General features: G+C 41.5%; 7 protein-coding genes across 7 annotated transcripts; 3 read left to right on the top strand and 4 right to left on the bottom strand.

Moving 5' to 3' along the window:
* Positions 1 to 20: 20 nt before the first annotated feature.
* Positions 21 to 3,753, bottom strand: IL334_007187 (uncharacterized protein; the record flags this gene model as incomplete). Its single annotated transcript, XM_062938881.1, has 7 exons — positions 21 to 1,071; positions 1,152 to 1,281; positions 1,340 to 2,212; positions 2,278 to 2,361; positions 2,421 to 2,909; positions 2,961 to 3,031; positions 3,092 to 3,753. The coding sequence occupies 7 exons, from the start codon at positions 3,751 to 3,753 to the stop codon at positions 21 to 23; spliced, it is 3,360 nt and encodes a 1,119-aa protein (XP_062794932.1).
* Positions 3,754 to 4,124: 371 nt separating this feature from the next.
* On the top strand, positions 4,125 to 4,925 carry IL334_007186 (uncharacterized protein; the record flags this gene model as incomplete). Its single annotated transcript, XM_062938880.1, has 2 exons — positions 4,125 to 4,316; positions 4,491 to 4,925. The coding sequence occupies 2 exons, from the start codon at positions 4,125 to 4,127 to the stop codon at positions 4,923 to 4,925; spliced, it is 627 nt and encodes a 208-aa protein (XP_062794931.1).
* Positions 4,926 to 5,221: 296 nt separating this feature from the next.
* Positions 5,222 to 7,193, bottom strand: IL334_007185 (uncharacterized protein; the record flags this gene model as incomplete). Its single annotated transcript, XM_062938879.1, has 7 exons — positions 5,222 to 5,343; positions 5,407 to 5,480; positions 5,540 to 5,649; positions 5,720 to 6,579; positions 6,768 to 6,913; positions 7,020 to 7,041; positions 7,160 to 7,193. 7 exons carry the CDS (start codon positions 7,191 to 7,193, stop codon positions 5,222 to 5,224), a joined length of 1,368 nt encoding a protein of 455 aa, XP_062794930.1.
* Positions 7,194 to 8,184: 991 nt separating this feature from the next.
* On the bottom strand, positions 8,185 to 9,920 carry IL334_007184 (urate oxidase; the record flags this gene model as incomplete). The annotated part of the gene is made up of 10 exons (XM_062938878.1): positions 8,185 to 8,305; positions 8,377 to 8,465; positions 8,549 to 8,736; positions 8,828 to 8,890; positions 8,986 to 9,121; positions 9,228 to 9,364; positions 9,468 to 9,485; positions 9,570 to 9,641; positions 9,727 to 9,801; positions 9,884 to 9,920. 10 exons carry the CDS (start codon positions 9,918 to 9,920, stop codon positions 8,185 to 8,187), a joined length of 936 nt encoding a protein of 311 aa, XP_062794929.1.
* A 779-nt stretch (positions 9,921 to 10,699) lies between these two features.
* On the top strand, positions 10,700 to 12,566 carry IL334_007183 (uncharacterized protein; the record flags this gene model as incomplete). The annotated part of the gene is made up of 11 exons (XM_062938877.1): positions 10,700 to 10,900; positions 10,987 to 11,021; positions 11,111 to 11,227; positions 11,338 to 11,436; positions 11,541 to 11,624; positions 11,721 to 11,755; positions 11,858 to 12,010; positions 12,092 to 12,172; positions 12,236 to 12,243; positions 12,305 to 12,335; positions 12,394 to 12,566. 11 exons carry the CDS (start codon positions 10,700 to 10,702, stop codon positions 12,564 to 12,566), a joined length of 1,017 nt encoding a protein of 338 aa, XP_062794928.1.
* Positions 12,567 to 12,977: 411 nt separating this feature from the next.
* On the bottom strand, positions 12,978 to 14,027 carry IL334_007182 (uncharacterized protein; the record flags this gene model as incomplete). Its single annotated transcript, XM_062938876.1, has 1 exon — positions 12,978 to 14,027. The coding sequence occupies one exon, from the start codon at positions 14,025 to 14,027 to the stop codon at positions 12,978 to 12,980; it is 1,050 nt and encodes a 349-aa protein (XP_062794927.1).
* A 565-nt stretch (positions 14,028 to 14,592) lies between these two features.
* On the top strand, positions 14,593 to 15,810 carry IL334_007181 (uncharacterized protein; the record flags this gene model as incomplete). The annotated part of the gene is made up of 7 exons (XM_062938875.1): positions 14,593 to 14,611; positions 14,861 to 14,898; positions 14,989 to 15,052; positions 15,164 to 15,238; positions 15,347 to 15,557; positions 15,700 to 15,733; positions 15,784 to 15,810. 7 exons carry the CDS (start codon positions 14,593 to 14,595, stop codon positions 15,808 to 15,810), a joined length of 468 nt encoding a protein of 155 aa, XP_062794926.1.
* Positions 15,811 to 16,059: the final 249 nt, after the last annotated feature.

The raw sequence follows: 16,059 nt of genomic DNA, 5'->3' as shown, positions 1-16,059 counted from the left end.
TACAAGTGAAACATTCTTCACTAGAATCTCATTCCCAGACCACCCCATTTCTCACCTATTTCACCTACTTTTAATACTACAGCCGCTGCGTTGGCTTTTATTCTACCTTCTCTATTTCCTCCTTGTCCGGGCGTAACTTCTCCTCCTTCCATCTCAATTTGGAATACATTCGTCGCCCATTCTCCCACACTTAGAATCAAATTCGGTTGATCAATCGATAAAGATCTCCCTCCGTCTAATTCAGCCGAGGTATCTAATGCGACTAAAGCTAGATCTAAAGCTGATCCTACAATTTGTGCTCCGGCACCTTCTTGACTTGATAAATCACCATCTCCTCCTGCTCCTGAAGCCCCTCGAGAATGTCGTGCGCTCGTCCCTATAGTAAGAGCTAATTCTAATGATTCAGGAGCCAGGACAGATAGGAAAACGGTAGAATGTCTTGAAGCATGCAATAAGATACTCAAGGTCATCAAAAACTTTTCTAATGCTATAGGAGACATTATCATTCCTGCTCCTGCACCTCTATACCTTCCACCAGCTGATAAAGCTCTTGATTCTCTCATGGAAGAATCTTTGAAATGTTGCCAAAATCGATTCATCAATGGCATTATGAAATATTCAGCGGCGATATCTTTATATGCCATTATAGGTTTCGAAGGGATTTGTGAAGTGATCATCTGTGATGCCTTTAATGAACCACTTTCGGCCACGAGCGGCTTTTTGTTGGACCCCACTCGGAGTCGTCTTTGTCGTGCAATTTCAGGTACTTCATCGCCTTTTTTAGCACCTTTACTTAACATCAGATTTCGTACATCACCAATGACTTCTTCTATTTGGCTTGAATGATTATCTTCAATCGCTTGACGTCTCGAAGTGGGGATATCTGCGGTTGTAATATACTTTTTATGTAATATGGGCGGCAATGTCTTCGAGGGGAAATCAATTTTCTTGGTCGTCGGAGGAGGTACAGATAGACCAGCTAATTCTCTAGCTCCCATTGCAAGGGCTGTAAGAATAACAGATTTCTGTTGAAGCGAGAACTGAGTGTTAAAATATTGTTCGCACAGGAATCTGTTGGCAGCCGGGTACTTGTTTTAGCTCTGTGACAATGGGTATTGATTAAGAGCCGAGAAAGTGAGGATACGACTTACGGTGCGACTTCTTTGGGCGAGCAAGCTACCAAAGAGCTTATGATCCCTTGACGACTCTCATCAAACCCGTCAATATGAAATGGATCATTCAACCCAAGCGCCATTAGAGTTGCCGCTACAGAACTTTCAGCTGAACATCAATGATCAGCTACGAGTTTTGGTTTTTCAGCACACACAGGATAGCTTACCTAATTCAGTCCCAAACTCCCTCTTGGCTCGTATCAAACTTTCGCCCCATTTCAGGGCCATCTCGATGCATTCCGGCTTATCTCTTTCTTTGAGTAAAGCCACTAATGATGGGATGTATACTGGTCGAGAAACCTTCTTCTTCTGAGTAGCATCAATAGCCAATGATGGATCGGCTGCAACTTCTTCCAGATATGACGGAGTAGGTGAAGGAGAACGTGATGAGGAGGGCGACGAAGATATATAGCCTTCCATTGGGTCATCGAGCTGATCAGGGTCCAGCATTACTATTTTCGGCTTCCGTTTAGGTTTGGATTTAGGTGACTTTGATTGCTTAGGGATAGGCAGACGACCTCTCGCAATGGGAACCACTACTGGCAGTGCTTGCGCGACAGTCGTTGGATCTGAGGAGGTGGCCGCTTTAGACCAGCCGAGCAGCCATTCCTCTCCTGGGATTTTATCATCCAGTACCGCATCTTGATCTTTGATCGCCGAGGTCTTTCTTAACCATCTACATTCTTCTCTTCCTTCACCTTGTCCATCCCACATACCTGTAAATCTCAATCTTTTCATACCACCTTGTGGCTTGTTCATGCCCGGAGTGTTTTTTGCTTGTTCATCTATTTCGAGTCCTTTCCGAAGATCCTCAATCTCTTCATTCACTTGGGTGCTGGACCCATCCCCACTCGCTTCAACAATAGTCAACTCACTCAGGATTTCAGCTACTAACATACCCAGACGACGGATCGAAGGATCAGGATGGGATAAATAGGATTGAAAAGCCATTATAATCTTGGCTCGGTGAGATAAGGCTATAAGCCAAGGTGAGAATGGTGGAATTAGGGATAAAGATAGGATAAGGATATGCGTGAGATCTGTAACGATACCATCAAGAATGATAAGCTTATCTTTTTTTGGAATTGAGTAGTGGTTAGCTCACTGAATTGCTGAGCGTACAAAGTGAATTTGACGTATTTAGGATCAGTCCATGCGTCCATGATTGTCTCGATAAAAGCCTTCGCAGCTGGAATTGAGCTCAATCAGCTGTCTTGGACATCATGTCAGTACCGACAGTTGACATACCATGTTCATCACCGTTCGCTATCCAGCCCACTGTCAGTCTATTTCTAGCCTGTGATTTGTGGTCGATTAAGTTTAGACCTCCTCTTCCAGTCAATACAGCTCTCGTTATAGCATTCCAAGCTTCCTGATTCAGTTTCGGAGGTCCGATGAACCTCGTCAGGACATCCACAGCCCTTTTGATTCTGCGGTCAGGTTGATTTGTAGAAAGGGGAGAAGAAGGATCGATGAGGTAAATCGTAAGATGTAAGAGCAAGGACTCAACAAATGCGGCAAGGGACGAAGATGGAAACGCTAGGAATATGGATGGGAGGTAGTCGGCCGGGTACGGTAGTAGAGGCGATGAGGATGGCGGATGTAAGTGATTCAAAAGGGGAGGTAGAAGGGTGGGGAACAAAGAGGGTGTTCGTGAGTACTCAGAAGATGGCGAGGAGGTTACAAGACCTATAGAGTAGAGTTTCTCGAAAACAAGTCGGATTGGCGTAGGGTCGACTAGAACTAAGACATGAGTCTATTATGCTGAATGAGATACACGAGACTCACCTGTGATTGATCTTTGGGAAAGCTCATACATCAGAGTTTCCAGCTTGACAGTAAGACGATCGAAATAAGCTCTAAGGAGATATCAGCCATATTCCCACCGAAAAGAAGGCGTAAAAGTAAAGTCAGCTCACTTTGGTCCCAAGCCATTGGGTACATCGACCGCTCCGCCTTCAGAATTCCATCTTCCAATCGCATTTCCTACTTTGGCAGGTATACCAACTATTGACCTAATAGCTTCTTCCCACTCTAATTCTTTTTTCCCTCCTGTTTCTTTTTGTTTCCCTTTGTCATCTTCTTTATATATGGCATAATAAAGATCGTCTATCCCATATGTAACTGTCAGACTTTCCAAGATGGAGATTAAGAAACCTCTCGAGGGTTTACCTAGAGCCTGTTGACTTTGACCCTGCTTTGGATTATTTAGATATCCAGGCAAGGTGATATATGAGCATAAAGCAATTTGTCTTCTTGTAGGCAGTCCATCTGTAAGTCTCGAAGGGGCGAAAAATGCTTTTAGAGATTCTTGATAACGCTGATCTAGCGCATGGTAGAATGTAGGTATTATATCGTTTAAGAGAATCAATTGGATAGATGGTAGGTATCTTGAGAGTGATCTTATATCTTCTGACGATATCCTAGCTGGAGGGACTGATGTTGGATCGATTTGTAAGAATTGAAGAGTTTTGGACAAGTGAAAAGATAAATCTTCGACTGAGAGTGAAGTTGGATTTCGTATTATATCCCTCAAACTCTTCAGAGCAGAAGCGAAATCTTCCGGGATATCCGAACTCATGCTGAGACCATAATGGTGTATTGAGATCCGATCACAGAAGATAGTCAGGTGAACGAGTTCGGTGATGAGGTATCGCTAAGAAGAGAAAGGAAGATTTGAATGTTCGTTTCTTCATCTTTTGTTGTATTTGTGATGTTTTCGAAGAGGATCGTGAGTTGAAAGTGGAGGTGGGAAAATGTCTTCCACGTCATCACTTTATAATACACGATAGATGAATGAGGAGTTTGTTGAAATGTAGAAATATTCTTTTTTTTTTCCATTTGTTATCTGAGAGTAAGTATCGACAAAGAAGCTTGGTCAGACAGAAAAGAAGAGATTAACGCTACAAAACACCCGATAACAGCAGATCGTATCAAGCTCAGAAACTCAACATGTCATCACTCCTTGAAGAGTCACACCCAGCCTCACCACCTTGTTCACTCAAGACGAATTCACCGCAATCTCCAATATCTTCCTATCAGCTTCGACAATCCATCTGTGGACTGGAGACTGAACTGATGATTCAAACGTTTGATGATCGTATATTAGTGATTATTACCCAGAATGGTAAAATTGGATGTTTAGTGAGTTTGATAGTTTCTCTCTCATAAGATGGAGCTTAATCCCCCAGTCGACTGAGTATGACTATGGGCTATGATCACTTCACCAAAACCCTACCATACTACCACGACCACAACCATCACCAGCGAATACTTGATACTGACCTGAATGCAAATTTCGCTTCAACTTTTAAACAGACACAGGCATCCCTGCCAATACATACACCTCTCCCACCTCCACCTAAACCATCCACGATGAACGGACACGAAAACCCATTACACATATTAGAGATATTACCTTCTCCACCATCATCACTTTCTCTGACACCTTTACTGGGTTCACCTCCTGATCAAACTTTGAACGATCTGTACGTTTCTCAAATAGCCACATTGGTATTTTGGGCATTAGAAACTTCAGGTTCTGGTAGACGGAACGTCGTTGTTGGAATGACTCTAAAACAACCTTCGTCTCGGCATCAATCACGACGGAGCGATGGCGATGGTGGTAGTCAGGACGATGATGATGATAATGGTATACTGGATCAAGATGAACGGATGCGATACGCAGGTGTAATGGATCTAGTATCTCAGTGGCCTGGTCCCTCGCCTGATTCAACGGAACAAATTGAATAAATCATCAAACGTCATAACTCCCCTATACATGGTATGTTTTCGTGGAAAAACAACAAGTCAATGAGATATAGATATTTTCGTATGATCTTGTAGAAATATATGTGTATAATTATGAATATGAATATGAGTATGAGTATACGTTACTCGACCGTTTCCTATATTTCAATAGTCCATCCGTAGAAAAATGTCGTTCTGTCCTTTATACCAATTTATCATAACCGTGCGTCTAAATGAACTCGTGAAACCCTCCTCACTTCGAACATCCTTCTACTGTCTTTTCGCTTACGATGATCCATCTATCCCTTCCGTGGTGCTCCGTTGGCTTCTGCATCATACACTCCATGAGTACCAGTACCTTGTCCGCCGAAAGCGGGGTCAGCTTTCTTCTCTGACTGAGCGGCGGTGGTCGCAGTGGCAGCTAGGAGAAACGGTTTGAAGTCAGCATTGTTTACGTGTAGAGTGTATAAAGAGAACGACTCACGGTCTCCGATACCAGCTCGTGTACCCCATCCAGTCTCGTGTAGCGTGAATAGAGCGTAGAGTTTCATGATGGCGCTACACATGAATCGGAGGATCAGCTGATTGTACACGGCGATGAGAGACAGTTGGCTTACAAGTAATACCCGAACAAGATCCATGCTGGAACGTAGATGATATGGGAAGGTCGATACCATAGATGGGGAAGTAATTTAGCTGTTCTGGTGACCATGAGCCAGACAAGGTACTAATGGACGAGACTCAATATTAGCTACATAGCTATATGTAACAGATGGGGGACTATGGAGATGACTCACCGATACGATGATATTCCAAGCGGGTAAATGATATCCACCATCATTGACATCTTTTGTACTTTTCGCAATTAAATAAATGACTAATACAGGACCGACTAAAAGAGTTAATGGATTGATAAATTTATCAATCATTGTATAAGCCACATAAGGATGTTTTGTCCAAACGTATCTCTCAGTGAAGATTGATCTAAAATCAGATCTCCAAGTATTTCTAGTCCATCTTAAAACTTGTTTTAAAAATCTCCAATTTGGTTTCATCGTCGAAAGTAATTCAGCTTCTTTACAAACTTGAACATATGTATTCCATCCATGAGAGACCATCCATCTCGTCAAGAATTTATCATCACCTGAATTCAAATGATATTTCCCCAACCACAAATCATTGGTGAAACCATGTAAGAAATCTGGATCTTTCAGAATGACGGTTCTGTACGCTGCTGTTCTACCTGATAAACAAGGTATTCCACCATCTATATGTGTGGAAGAAGCGATTTCGATGTTTCTGATTGTCAATCTGAATGCAGCTAAAACTTCCCATATCGTCATTTTATCTCCACATGGTTTGACACGTTGACTAGTTCCCACTCCACCAATCTGTTGATCTTCGAAACATGCCAATACCGATGGCAATAATGTAGGTGGCCAGATCGCATCATCGTCTGCGAAAACGATGATATCCGTAGTGGTGTTTCGTATTCCATGGGCCATCTGTAACCGTTTATTGGCGAATGGGACAGTTAACACTCGTATTCTAGATGGATCGACTGAGTTGGCGAGATCTTGTAAAGGTCCCAACATTTTGTCTTCGGTGACGATGATGATCTCTCTAGGTGAACCTTCCAACCATGAGAATGCAGCCTCTGCGTAACACATCAACGGTCAGCGAGTGTGGTCGATAGCTAACACCGTGAGGATCATGAGGCACAACGAATGCGACAATAGGATAGACGTGAACCGAAGCCTGCTTTGATTTCCCTCAACAGTCGTCCCTCTCAGTCCTCTTCAAAACGAGCCATCCTCACGTTGTTCAAAGCATTGTTGTACTCACCTCTGAACTCCTCTCCCGCGTCGATTGTAGGTACGATAATGGTGACATCTTCAGCAGCTATATAAGTTGGATTTTCAGGTAGTGGGATGGGTCGATATGCCGCTCTGGCAAGTAATCGAATAATATACCACAGGTATCGGTAGAATCTACAATGAACGTGAATTTAGTGTGATGTCCTCGTGAAAAAGAGCATCGGAAAGAGATAACGAGGCGATGAAGCAGTACCCAAGAAAGCATAGAATATTGACTTACCCAATGACACCGAACGGTACGACTAAGCGGAACGGGAAAAAGTGAATTGAGATCAGCTTGAAGTCATTACGTCTCCCGTCGTAGCACGATATACAAGAGAGGATGTCAAAGAAACAAAGAGCACAAAGAACGGGACTTACAAACAGGAAATTTATCTGCAGTGAGATATAACATGTTTTTTTCCTCTTTTCCAAGTCAAGTTTTAAGTGCCCTCTTTATTATTTCCTATTCACTGGGTTGACGACGTACATGTAGATATATATATGTATATGTATATCTCTTCCGAAGAAGTGCTCCGCCGTGGGTGAGCAAAAGTGATCAAGACGATCTATTATACAGTATTGATGAGGTTATGTATGATTGTATGAATGTTATATGAATGTATATGAACAGAGTAGGAATGGTCGATTTTGACGTTTACTGCTTTTTACGATGACTATGAATTAAATTATATGACAAAACTAACTACGCGTAGCAAGCCTCGTTCTTTTTTCTTGTACTTATCAAGTTATATACTAATACTTGCTCGAGCAAAGAACCGCGCCTGCGCTGGGGGATTCCTGCCTTTTCCTTTCGTCGAATTTCAATTCCTTTCCGATTGTTTTCTGTTTGTATAACACTCCTTTCATTGGTGATTGGTGATGGCCTATGAACCTAGAACGAAACCTCGATCATAGCATAGCATAAATAATCTTAATAGCATAAAGGGTGAAAAATCGTCGTTTTTTTTTCTGGGTGAAAATCACACACACAGGCACACGCAGCACAGCATTTCATCAACCCCCCTTGTTCCCCCATTTCTCAGATTTGAACTTACATACATTTTGTAATGGATGAATATAACGAATGTGATAATGAATTAGAAAAAGAAAACATATTTCATTAGGAATTCACACGACAGAAAGAACTGGGAATGACGCGTGTGCTTTTCGTCATTTGCCCTGCATAAAAGAGATTCGTACATATCGCCAGTCGTTCAGCGACCAGCTGCATGAGGCTGTCATGAGACATCACAGTGGAACAGACATCCAGTGCTATTATCTGAGACGAGTTTTTGCATACTAATCTGGTAAGATCGCAACACTGCTATACGAAAAATATATACCATCATGGACCCAAGAACGATTTGTGACCTCCTGAGAGATTCGAAAAAAACAGATAATCCCTACTTCCTCGTAACGGTAGCAGTGATGAAACCACTTGGATCAGCAGCGGGGTGGAATACTTCTGCACCACCTTCCCGTCCTAATCCATTATCAAGTTTGAAAGCGGAAAGGTTGATTGGGCTGAGTACAAGTACAGCAGAATATCAGTTTTTGCCGGACGATCGCCTGACAAGGAAATGGATCCGGCTCACATATAATGTTTGTTGGGAAGTTGCATTGATACTTCCTTAACAGCAGAACAGGATTTGAGAATATTTTGCATCGTGACGTACATGGTGGCCTGATAACATCATGTTCAATATATCAGCTCATTTCGTCGAACTGAAGATGACGAAAAGCTACCTCAATGAGACATTAGCTCACCTGTACACTTGCACTTTCATCTTCTGCAAAAGTCTCCAAGACGTCTTTTGTGATTTGAGGAAGTACTTTGGGGAAATCAAGTTCTTTTGCGATCTCGGGCAGATTGTCAATAGTGAGTGGGATATTGGGTGGGAGGGAAATGACTGATTGGATTGAAACTGATGTGGAGAAAATTCGATCGGATACCTCTAATGATATACGTGACATGGATGTATCAGTATACATTTTAATGTGATATGGCATAAAGATATGACGTGGTGATAAGGCCTGAGCACTCACCAGCAAGCGTAGTGAATTCATCCCTGTAGAAATTCTCGAAAGCAGAACCACTAGTTTTGAGAACTACGAATCAACCAAAGATTTAGTTTAATCAGCATTCAGCCCCTTTCACTTTGAAGCTAGTGACGCAGGATCTGCAGCATATGGGCAGGACTCACCCAGTAGATCTTTCATACCAACTTTCAAATCTGCAGTAACGTTCTCAGGACCGTTTGTTGCATCTGCCACACATTCCACTAATGATTTTTCATCTCCATCACGAACGAAAGACCATTTGTGTGGTTTTCCATTCACCTGAATGATCAAAGATGAACACAGGTCAGTATGTTCTCGTTGACCATAAAGGTTCTATCGGTAGACAGAGAGCTGAAGGGAGCAGGAGACACAGACGATTACTCACCTCAATTCTCGACCATTTAAGTTGTTCAATATCGATAAAAGCCTTTTTGATATGATCATATTTAGTAACGAAATGCAATGCCAAATGCAAAGCAAAGATCGGTGCGTTCAAAACATGAGGAGAAGTTTTAGCGAAGACTAAGATTCAAAACAAGGTCATCAGTCATTAGATCAAACAAAAGACAAAATACAATGATTTTTGGAGGATTAGGCAGGATGATGCAGATATAGTAATACATACTGTTACATGTGTTTTTGACTATGATATGAGATATCAGCTGATTGATCAAAAGATTCCAAACAATGACTGAGTGATTTGAGGAAGGAAGGATACGATACTCACTACTGTCTGTAGCTACTACGACGGTGTTATCTGCTTTAGTATATGAGGTTTCGATATCGCCTTCCAGAAGAGCTATAACGATATGAAAAAGAGGAACAAACATAATCAGCCATAACTTCTATCTGCCATTCGTGATCGGAGTATTACCATTACTGACCTTTGATAACGTATTCAACGATGAAATGTTGATCACCTTCTCTGACTACTCTAGCAACTTTCACGAGTTGTTTGCCTAAACCACACCGGTATCAGTGAACCAGTAGAGATATGTGGTAGAACATGATGCTCTAGAATGCCAGGATGGGCAGACTCACCATATCGTGCAGCAGATAAATAACCAAGTTCAGACATTGTCAATGGTGTTTAGGTGTTTTTCGAGAATAGGGGGTTGTTTGTGTGGGAATTGAAATTCAGTGGAAGATGTTCGATTGATATCTTACAGTGAAAGTTTCTTTTCTGAAAGTCTGGTTCAGATTATATAAAGTGTCGATTCAGCTATAACATGCTGATGATTCCTATTTCATCCTATCTGCTCACTACTCGAGTACGATTACTCCGCCGATAACAACGGCCTCAATCACACTTATAAAGTGGAAAGTGGAGGTTCATGTTTAGGGGATGAAGATTAACTCGAGGTATTGAATTCCTTATCTCCCGATATGCTCGGACATCTTCACACCCCCCCCCCCCTTTTATTGGATGATTATGTAATATCAGCACTGGTTCCTTTCATCTCGGGTCAGAAATCATCTAAATGCTTGAGAATTCATCGTTCAGAGCTAGTGTACTATGCTAATATGTGATCAGGCAGCGATCTGTTCCAACGTCATATCCACCCCACTTCACCATGCATGGTAGCATTATGCATGGGATACAACAGGAAGGGGAAACATCATATGAGTATCCCACGGTGGTCTACTCCCCCACGGTAGTCCAAACATCTTGCACCAGACTCACGGTTAACTTTATTGATTTCATAAGCGGGTTTTGTTAATGAATCCCACTTTTGATCTCTTACGTTGAAGTCTGTTGATACAGTTACCTACGAGTATTCCATTGGCTTGCCCTTTCAAGTGCCAAACTAGTCTAGAGCGTCATTGACGACATCCTTCTCTTCTCTGTTAACCAAAATGCTCTCTTCCATGATCAAATCAAGCATAATGTCATCATCCAGAACTCAACTGAACGCAGCTGCGACTAATCGACTGTCCTCGATTCAAAGGCACTTGTCGACTTCTCAGAGTACGGCCAAAGTGGAGAGGTTGACTGTTTTCGGAGCGGGTCTGATGGGTGCTGGGATAGCTCAAATTGGTGCTCAAAGTGGATTGAAAGTGGGCTCATCAACCTTCTACCTTCGTACTCAATCTTCACGCGGTTGATGGCTACTTGCAGCTGATCTCTTTTCTTTTGGTTGTAGGTCATATTGAGCGACGTGACAGATAAAGCCCTTGAGTGAGTCACCTTGCCATCTCTCCCTTGTAATTCTTATGAGAAACGTGTGTTGGGATTATCAGCCTGACGTATTCGTGACAATGATATAGGAACGGTCTCAATATAATCTCAAAATCACTTACCAGAGTAGCTAAGAAGAAATCACCTGATGATATTGAAGGATTCACTTCCAAGATATTACAAAATATAGAAACTACGACTGATGCGTGAGTCTCGCAATACATCACGACACACATTTTATTGCATTGCAATGAAAATCAATGTCCATGAAACGCTGATTATACGTTGACTGATGATGTTGGATATTGGTTGGTAGTGGAAAAGCAGTTCAAGAAGCTGATTTAGTAGTTGAAGCTATTATCGAATCTATTAAAGTGAAAAGAGACTTGTTCGGTTTCTTAGACACCAAAGCCAAGTAAGTCGCCAATTTCATTACCAATGACCGTCTTGATCCTTCTGGTATTTGTGCAGCGTGGGAGTGGAAGAATGAAGCTAATCTCACAAACATGAATGAATTAGGGCCGATTGTATATTCGCTACAAACACATCATCGTTATCAGTTAAAGAAATTGCCGAATCATGTGGAAAAGAAAGACGAGAAAAGTTAGTATTTCTCCCTCATACTCAAGCTCACGACTGTAACTCTTTCGATGCAAAGAGATCCTGAGCTCACAAAGTTATATGCGAATCGGGAAATAGATTCGCGGGATTGCATTTCTTCAATCCTGTGCCAGGTGAATATACACCTTCTCTTCGTGTCTACCAGAATCAATTCATGATCTTTTCCAAAGATATCATGGTCAAATCATGCTGATAACTTAGAAACCCTTGATTAGCTATGAAACTAGTAGAAATCATCAAAACTCCTGAAACATCGAACTCGACTTATGAATCACTTCGTGAAGTTACTCTGAGAATGGGTAAATCTCCCGTAACATGTAATGATACCCCTGGATTCATCGTAAACAGACTATTAGTTCCGTATTTATGTGAGTTGACTAATTTTCACTTTGCAAATATCCTCCTCGGATTTCGAGACATTAATGGTTTTTCAATCTCGCTGTTACTAGTGGAATCCATCAGGATGGTAGAAAGAGGTGATGCGACTCCGGAAGACATCGACACCGCTATGGAGTTAGGTGCCGGTTATCGTGAGTATCTCATGCAGCTTTGGTATGACAAATCAGACATCAAGCTGATGAATTTCTGTACAGCTATGGGTGTAAGCTGTTCAAACTGCAGCGTTGATGTACGGTATGAGCTGACTGTTAGTAAACATTTAGCCATTCAAATTACTTGATTTCGTGGGACTTGGTGAGTGTATTCTTTCACCTTTTCTCGATCGTGACTGAGAGCTGAGCAACTTGTGTAGATACAACTTCATATATAGCTCAGGGATGGAGAGAAAAAGCAGCCGCAGGAGCCATATCGAAAGAGCTTGTCGAACCTATTGGTCTCTTGGAGAAACTCGTCAAGGAAGGGAAAATGGGTAGAAAGAGTGGACAAGGTTTCTATAACGTGAGTGAATTACCTATGCTGAAGTAAGGGAGCTATGAGTGTGTGACTAGTCATGAATGAGAGACTGCACAGAAGCAGAGTAAGAACAATGAAGCATGTATGGGGATTCGGGGGATTAATGATTAATGACCCTATGCTGATACCGCGGCTTGTATTAGTATGAAACAAGGAAGTAGGTTTGAGCAGTGTCATGTGAATATATGCATTATGAAAAGTTTACTTTACAAGCAACAATTTGATGATACAGTGATGAATTTGATTATATGTAAATGCGTGTATGATCCTCCAAATTAACCCAAAAAATGCTTCAGAATACAACAGTCAAAAGTCGATGCCATGTCTCTGACCCCACTGATATGGTTGCGCTGAAGAGCAAGATACAATGCTGATTCCACAATTTTTGGAATCTTTTTCATGTTCTGATGACAAGTGTCTCACCTATCCCAGACCCCACATACCACCTGAACCCTGACTGACCATCTCCCTCTCCTTATTCTCAGCTAGTAATTTAGCTAAACCAGACTTCTTTTTCCTCTTCACCACTCCGCCTCCGGAAGTTTTCTTTGCTGTCAAATTAGATGAGGACGGTTGGTGAGTTGGTGGTGGTTGAGGATAAGTAGGCAAGTTGGGCGATGAATTTGGGATATGTGAGAGGGATGGTCTTGTTAACAGTTTCGGAGGAGGAGCAAGGGGGGTGGGTTCCATTATGATATCTGTATTCGGGTCAATTGAGGAAATAACTCCAGAAGACGAGTGACTGATTGAGGTGATATCGGGATTGTGATTTGATCCAATCTCTGATGATTCTGTTAAATGATCCTTTTGTTTATCTTGTTTACCTTGTTGATCTTGTTTATCTTGTTTACCTTGTTGATCTTGTTTATCTTGTTTGTCTGATTTGGTATGTTGGATTTTCATCTTCTCTTGATCTATATCAACGTCAACGTCAACATCCTTTGTAGATGAAATCCAATCTTGATCTTTTCTATTAATCCTTCTTAATCTCCTTGAAGGTGGAAATGAATTTAATGTTTCTCTATTCGGAATTGGTTTTTGGTATTTTTCACCACACGTTCCACAGATCGCATTCCTATAAGATAATTTCCTTTTATTCGTGTATATTTGTTTCTTGATAAAAGTAGGTATATCTGATTTTCGTAATTTATCAACTTCGGATCCACTTCCACCACCACTTCCACTTCCACTTCCACTTCCAATATTAGATTCGGCTCCACCTTGAGAAAGACGTAATCCACCACATAGATTACACCAGCCACCTAAGTGAGATGTGTTATTCCTCGCAGCAGGGATGGCCAATATCAATCTTAATCTTGCCATGTGAAGTGCGGCTAGAGAAGGTGATATCTCATTAAGCAGTGGTGGTATGGATAGTAAGTGATTGATCGTTGGATCGGGTAACGGAATTGTGTGTGAGTGAGGAGATGAAGGTGGATTATAGGAGGAGGAAGATGAAGAAGGGGATGCCATGATTCTGTATTTGTTTGATCGAGGAGGAAGAACCTCCCTCCTCCTTGATTTAGGTCAAGGAATGATGAGCTTGTGTATGATATCGTTTCTCTCTGATCCAGGAAAAGAAGCAGCTCCAACGATGATCAGTCTCGCACAGTATGTATGTGATTGTCAGTCGAAGGGTGAGAAAAGAGGGTAGCCCAACGATGCTATCGATCAATATCGATCAAAGAACAACGATAAAAATAACAAAAAAAAGATGATGAGTTGATGACTGGATTGGGTGGCAAATAACAAGATTTGATGTGATGAACACGTGTTCAACACATGCTATCATAATGGTTGCAACTTATATGGGCATAATAAATAAATTCAGTAGTTCGATTGAATTGGACAACAACAATAATTTCAAAAGTCATCAGACGCGACGTGGGAGGTGGTCACAACGACAGCGACAACAACGACAGTAACAGTAACGATAACACATCAAAAGCAAAAGTGACACCGATCAGAAAAGCTGCTTCTCATTGATCAATCACATCGTATACTTGATCAGCGATTCCAATCGGAACATAGTACAAAAATGTCAAGAAAGTGGTTTAGTACGTTTTCACTTTCACTACTTGGACTGACCTCCTTTCTAGCATTTGTCAAAGATAGCTAAATGAGCTGATATTTTTTGATTTCTCACCTGCACATCCACTCATCATCCCGCAATGCCATATCCTCCATCGATTCTAAACATCGTCTGACGGAATTGACTCATTCCCGAACGAATATCACCATAATGGCACACATCATCCCACTCGACTTCACTTAATTCCTCCTTCTCCTCACCTTGCGTTAACCAGACTTGGAAGCTCAGACCGACGATGCCATATTCGGCGGAGTAAGCTTTATTCTCACTTCAACTTGGTTGATAACGAATCATCCTATCATATCCAATCGTAAACTGACTTATGCTCACGACCCTACATAGAATCAATCTGCTTATTCAGGATTGGGATTAACTAGAACGCAAAGAATTGGTGGATTTGCAGCCTGTGAGTTATATTGTATTCACTGATTCCTATTCGGAATCATCCATCTCACCATTATGTTATTCGCGCGAACAAAGCAATTAGAAAAGGCTGATATAGGATTCATTGCTAAAGGTTTCGTTGGCGGTCTTGGAGTATCGCTCTTAGGTGCTATATTACTTTTCTTAGGTGCAACAGGAGCGTTTGCCAGTAAGTTTACGATCACTCACTTACATCTGATCATCCCACGGAAATCGCATATATATAGATATATAATATATAGGCCTATTGCTAATCTTGTCTTGATTGCTCGAATAGCTTTATTCGCAGTAGGAGCAATACTCTCGTTATTAGGCACAGGGTTTTTAATAGGATTTAAAACTCAATTGGAGAAGATGTTTAAACCTGTTAGAGTAGTAGCCACGATTCTATTATTCGCTGCTATCATCATGACTTTTGTCAGTGCGTTCGTGTTGCCTACTATACTCTGTATCATATTTGTCATTGTTCAGTATTTGGCATATTTATGGTGAGTCCTCTTTTCACTAAAAATGGATCTCAGCGAATGTCAAGGGTAGATGGGATGGTTAAGTGGAAAAGATAGAACGCTTTCTTACCCTGACGTCTCGCTCGTCCACTCAGAAGTATGCTGATCAACTGATCCTGAATAGGTACTCACTGTCATACATTCCTTATGCTCGAACAGTAAGTTGGCTTCTCCGTCCGTGTATCGTTTGAGTTAACATCCCTCTCAGCTCGTCAAAGGATGGGTTGGCATGTAGAGAATCACTGCCTATCTATACCCACTTCTCAACCTCCCTTCCATCTCTTTCTCTCTTGAGGCTGAAGAATCCTTTTAACACGAAAATCAATGACAGATACGAGTTTCTTCTTTATGTGCATGAATAGATGTTTGACAAGTTGTCCTTGACGCACAAGAATACGAAATGCAGGTCGAAGGTACAATATTTACACTATGGTTATATAAGTCATTATATGACTTTTGAATGAGTATGATTTCTCTCTACCCG

This window comes from Kwoniella shivajii, chromosome 10 (assembly GCF_035658355.1).
Source record: "Kwoniella shivajii chromosome 10, complete sequence".
Classification (NCBI taxonomy): domain Eukaryota; kingdom Fungi; phylum Basidiomycota; class Tremellomycetes; order Tremellales; family Cryptococcaceae; genus Kwoniella; species Kwoniella shivajii.
The sequence above is the reverse complement of the archived record's forward strand: the minus strand, read 5'-3'. Positions and strand labels throughout refer to the sequence as shown.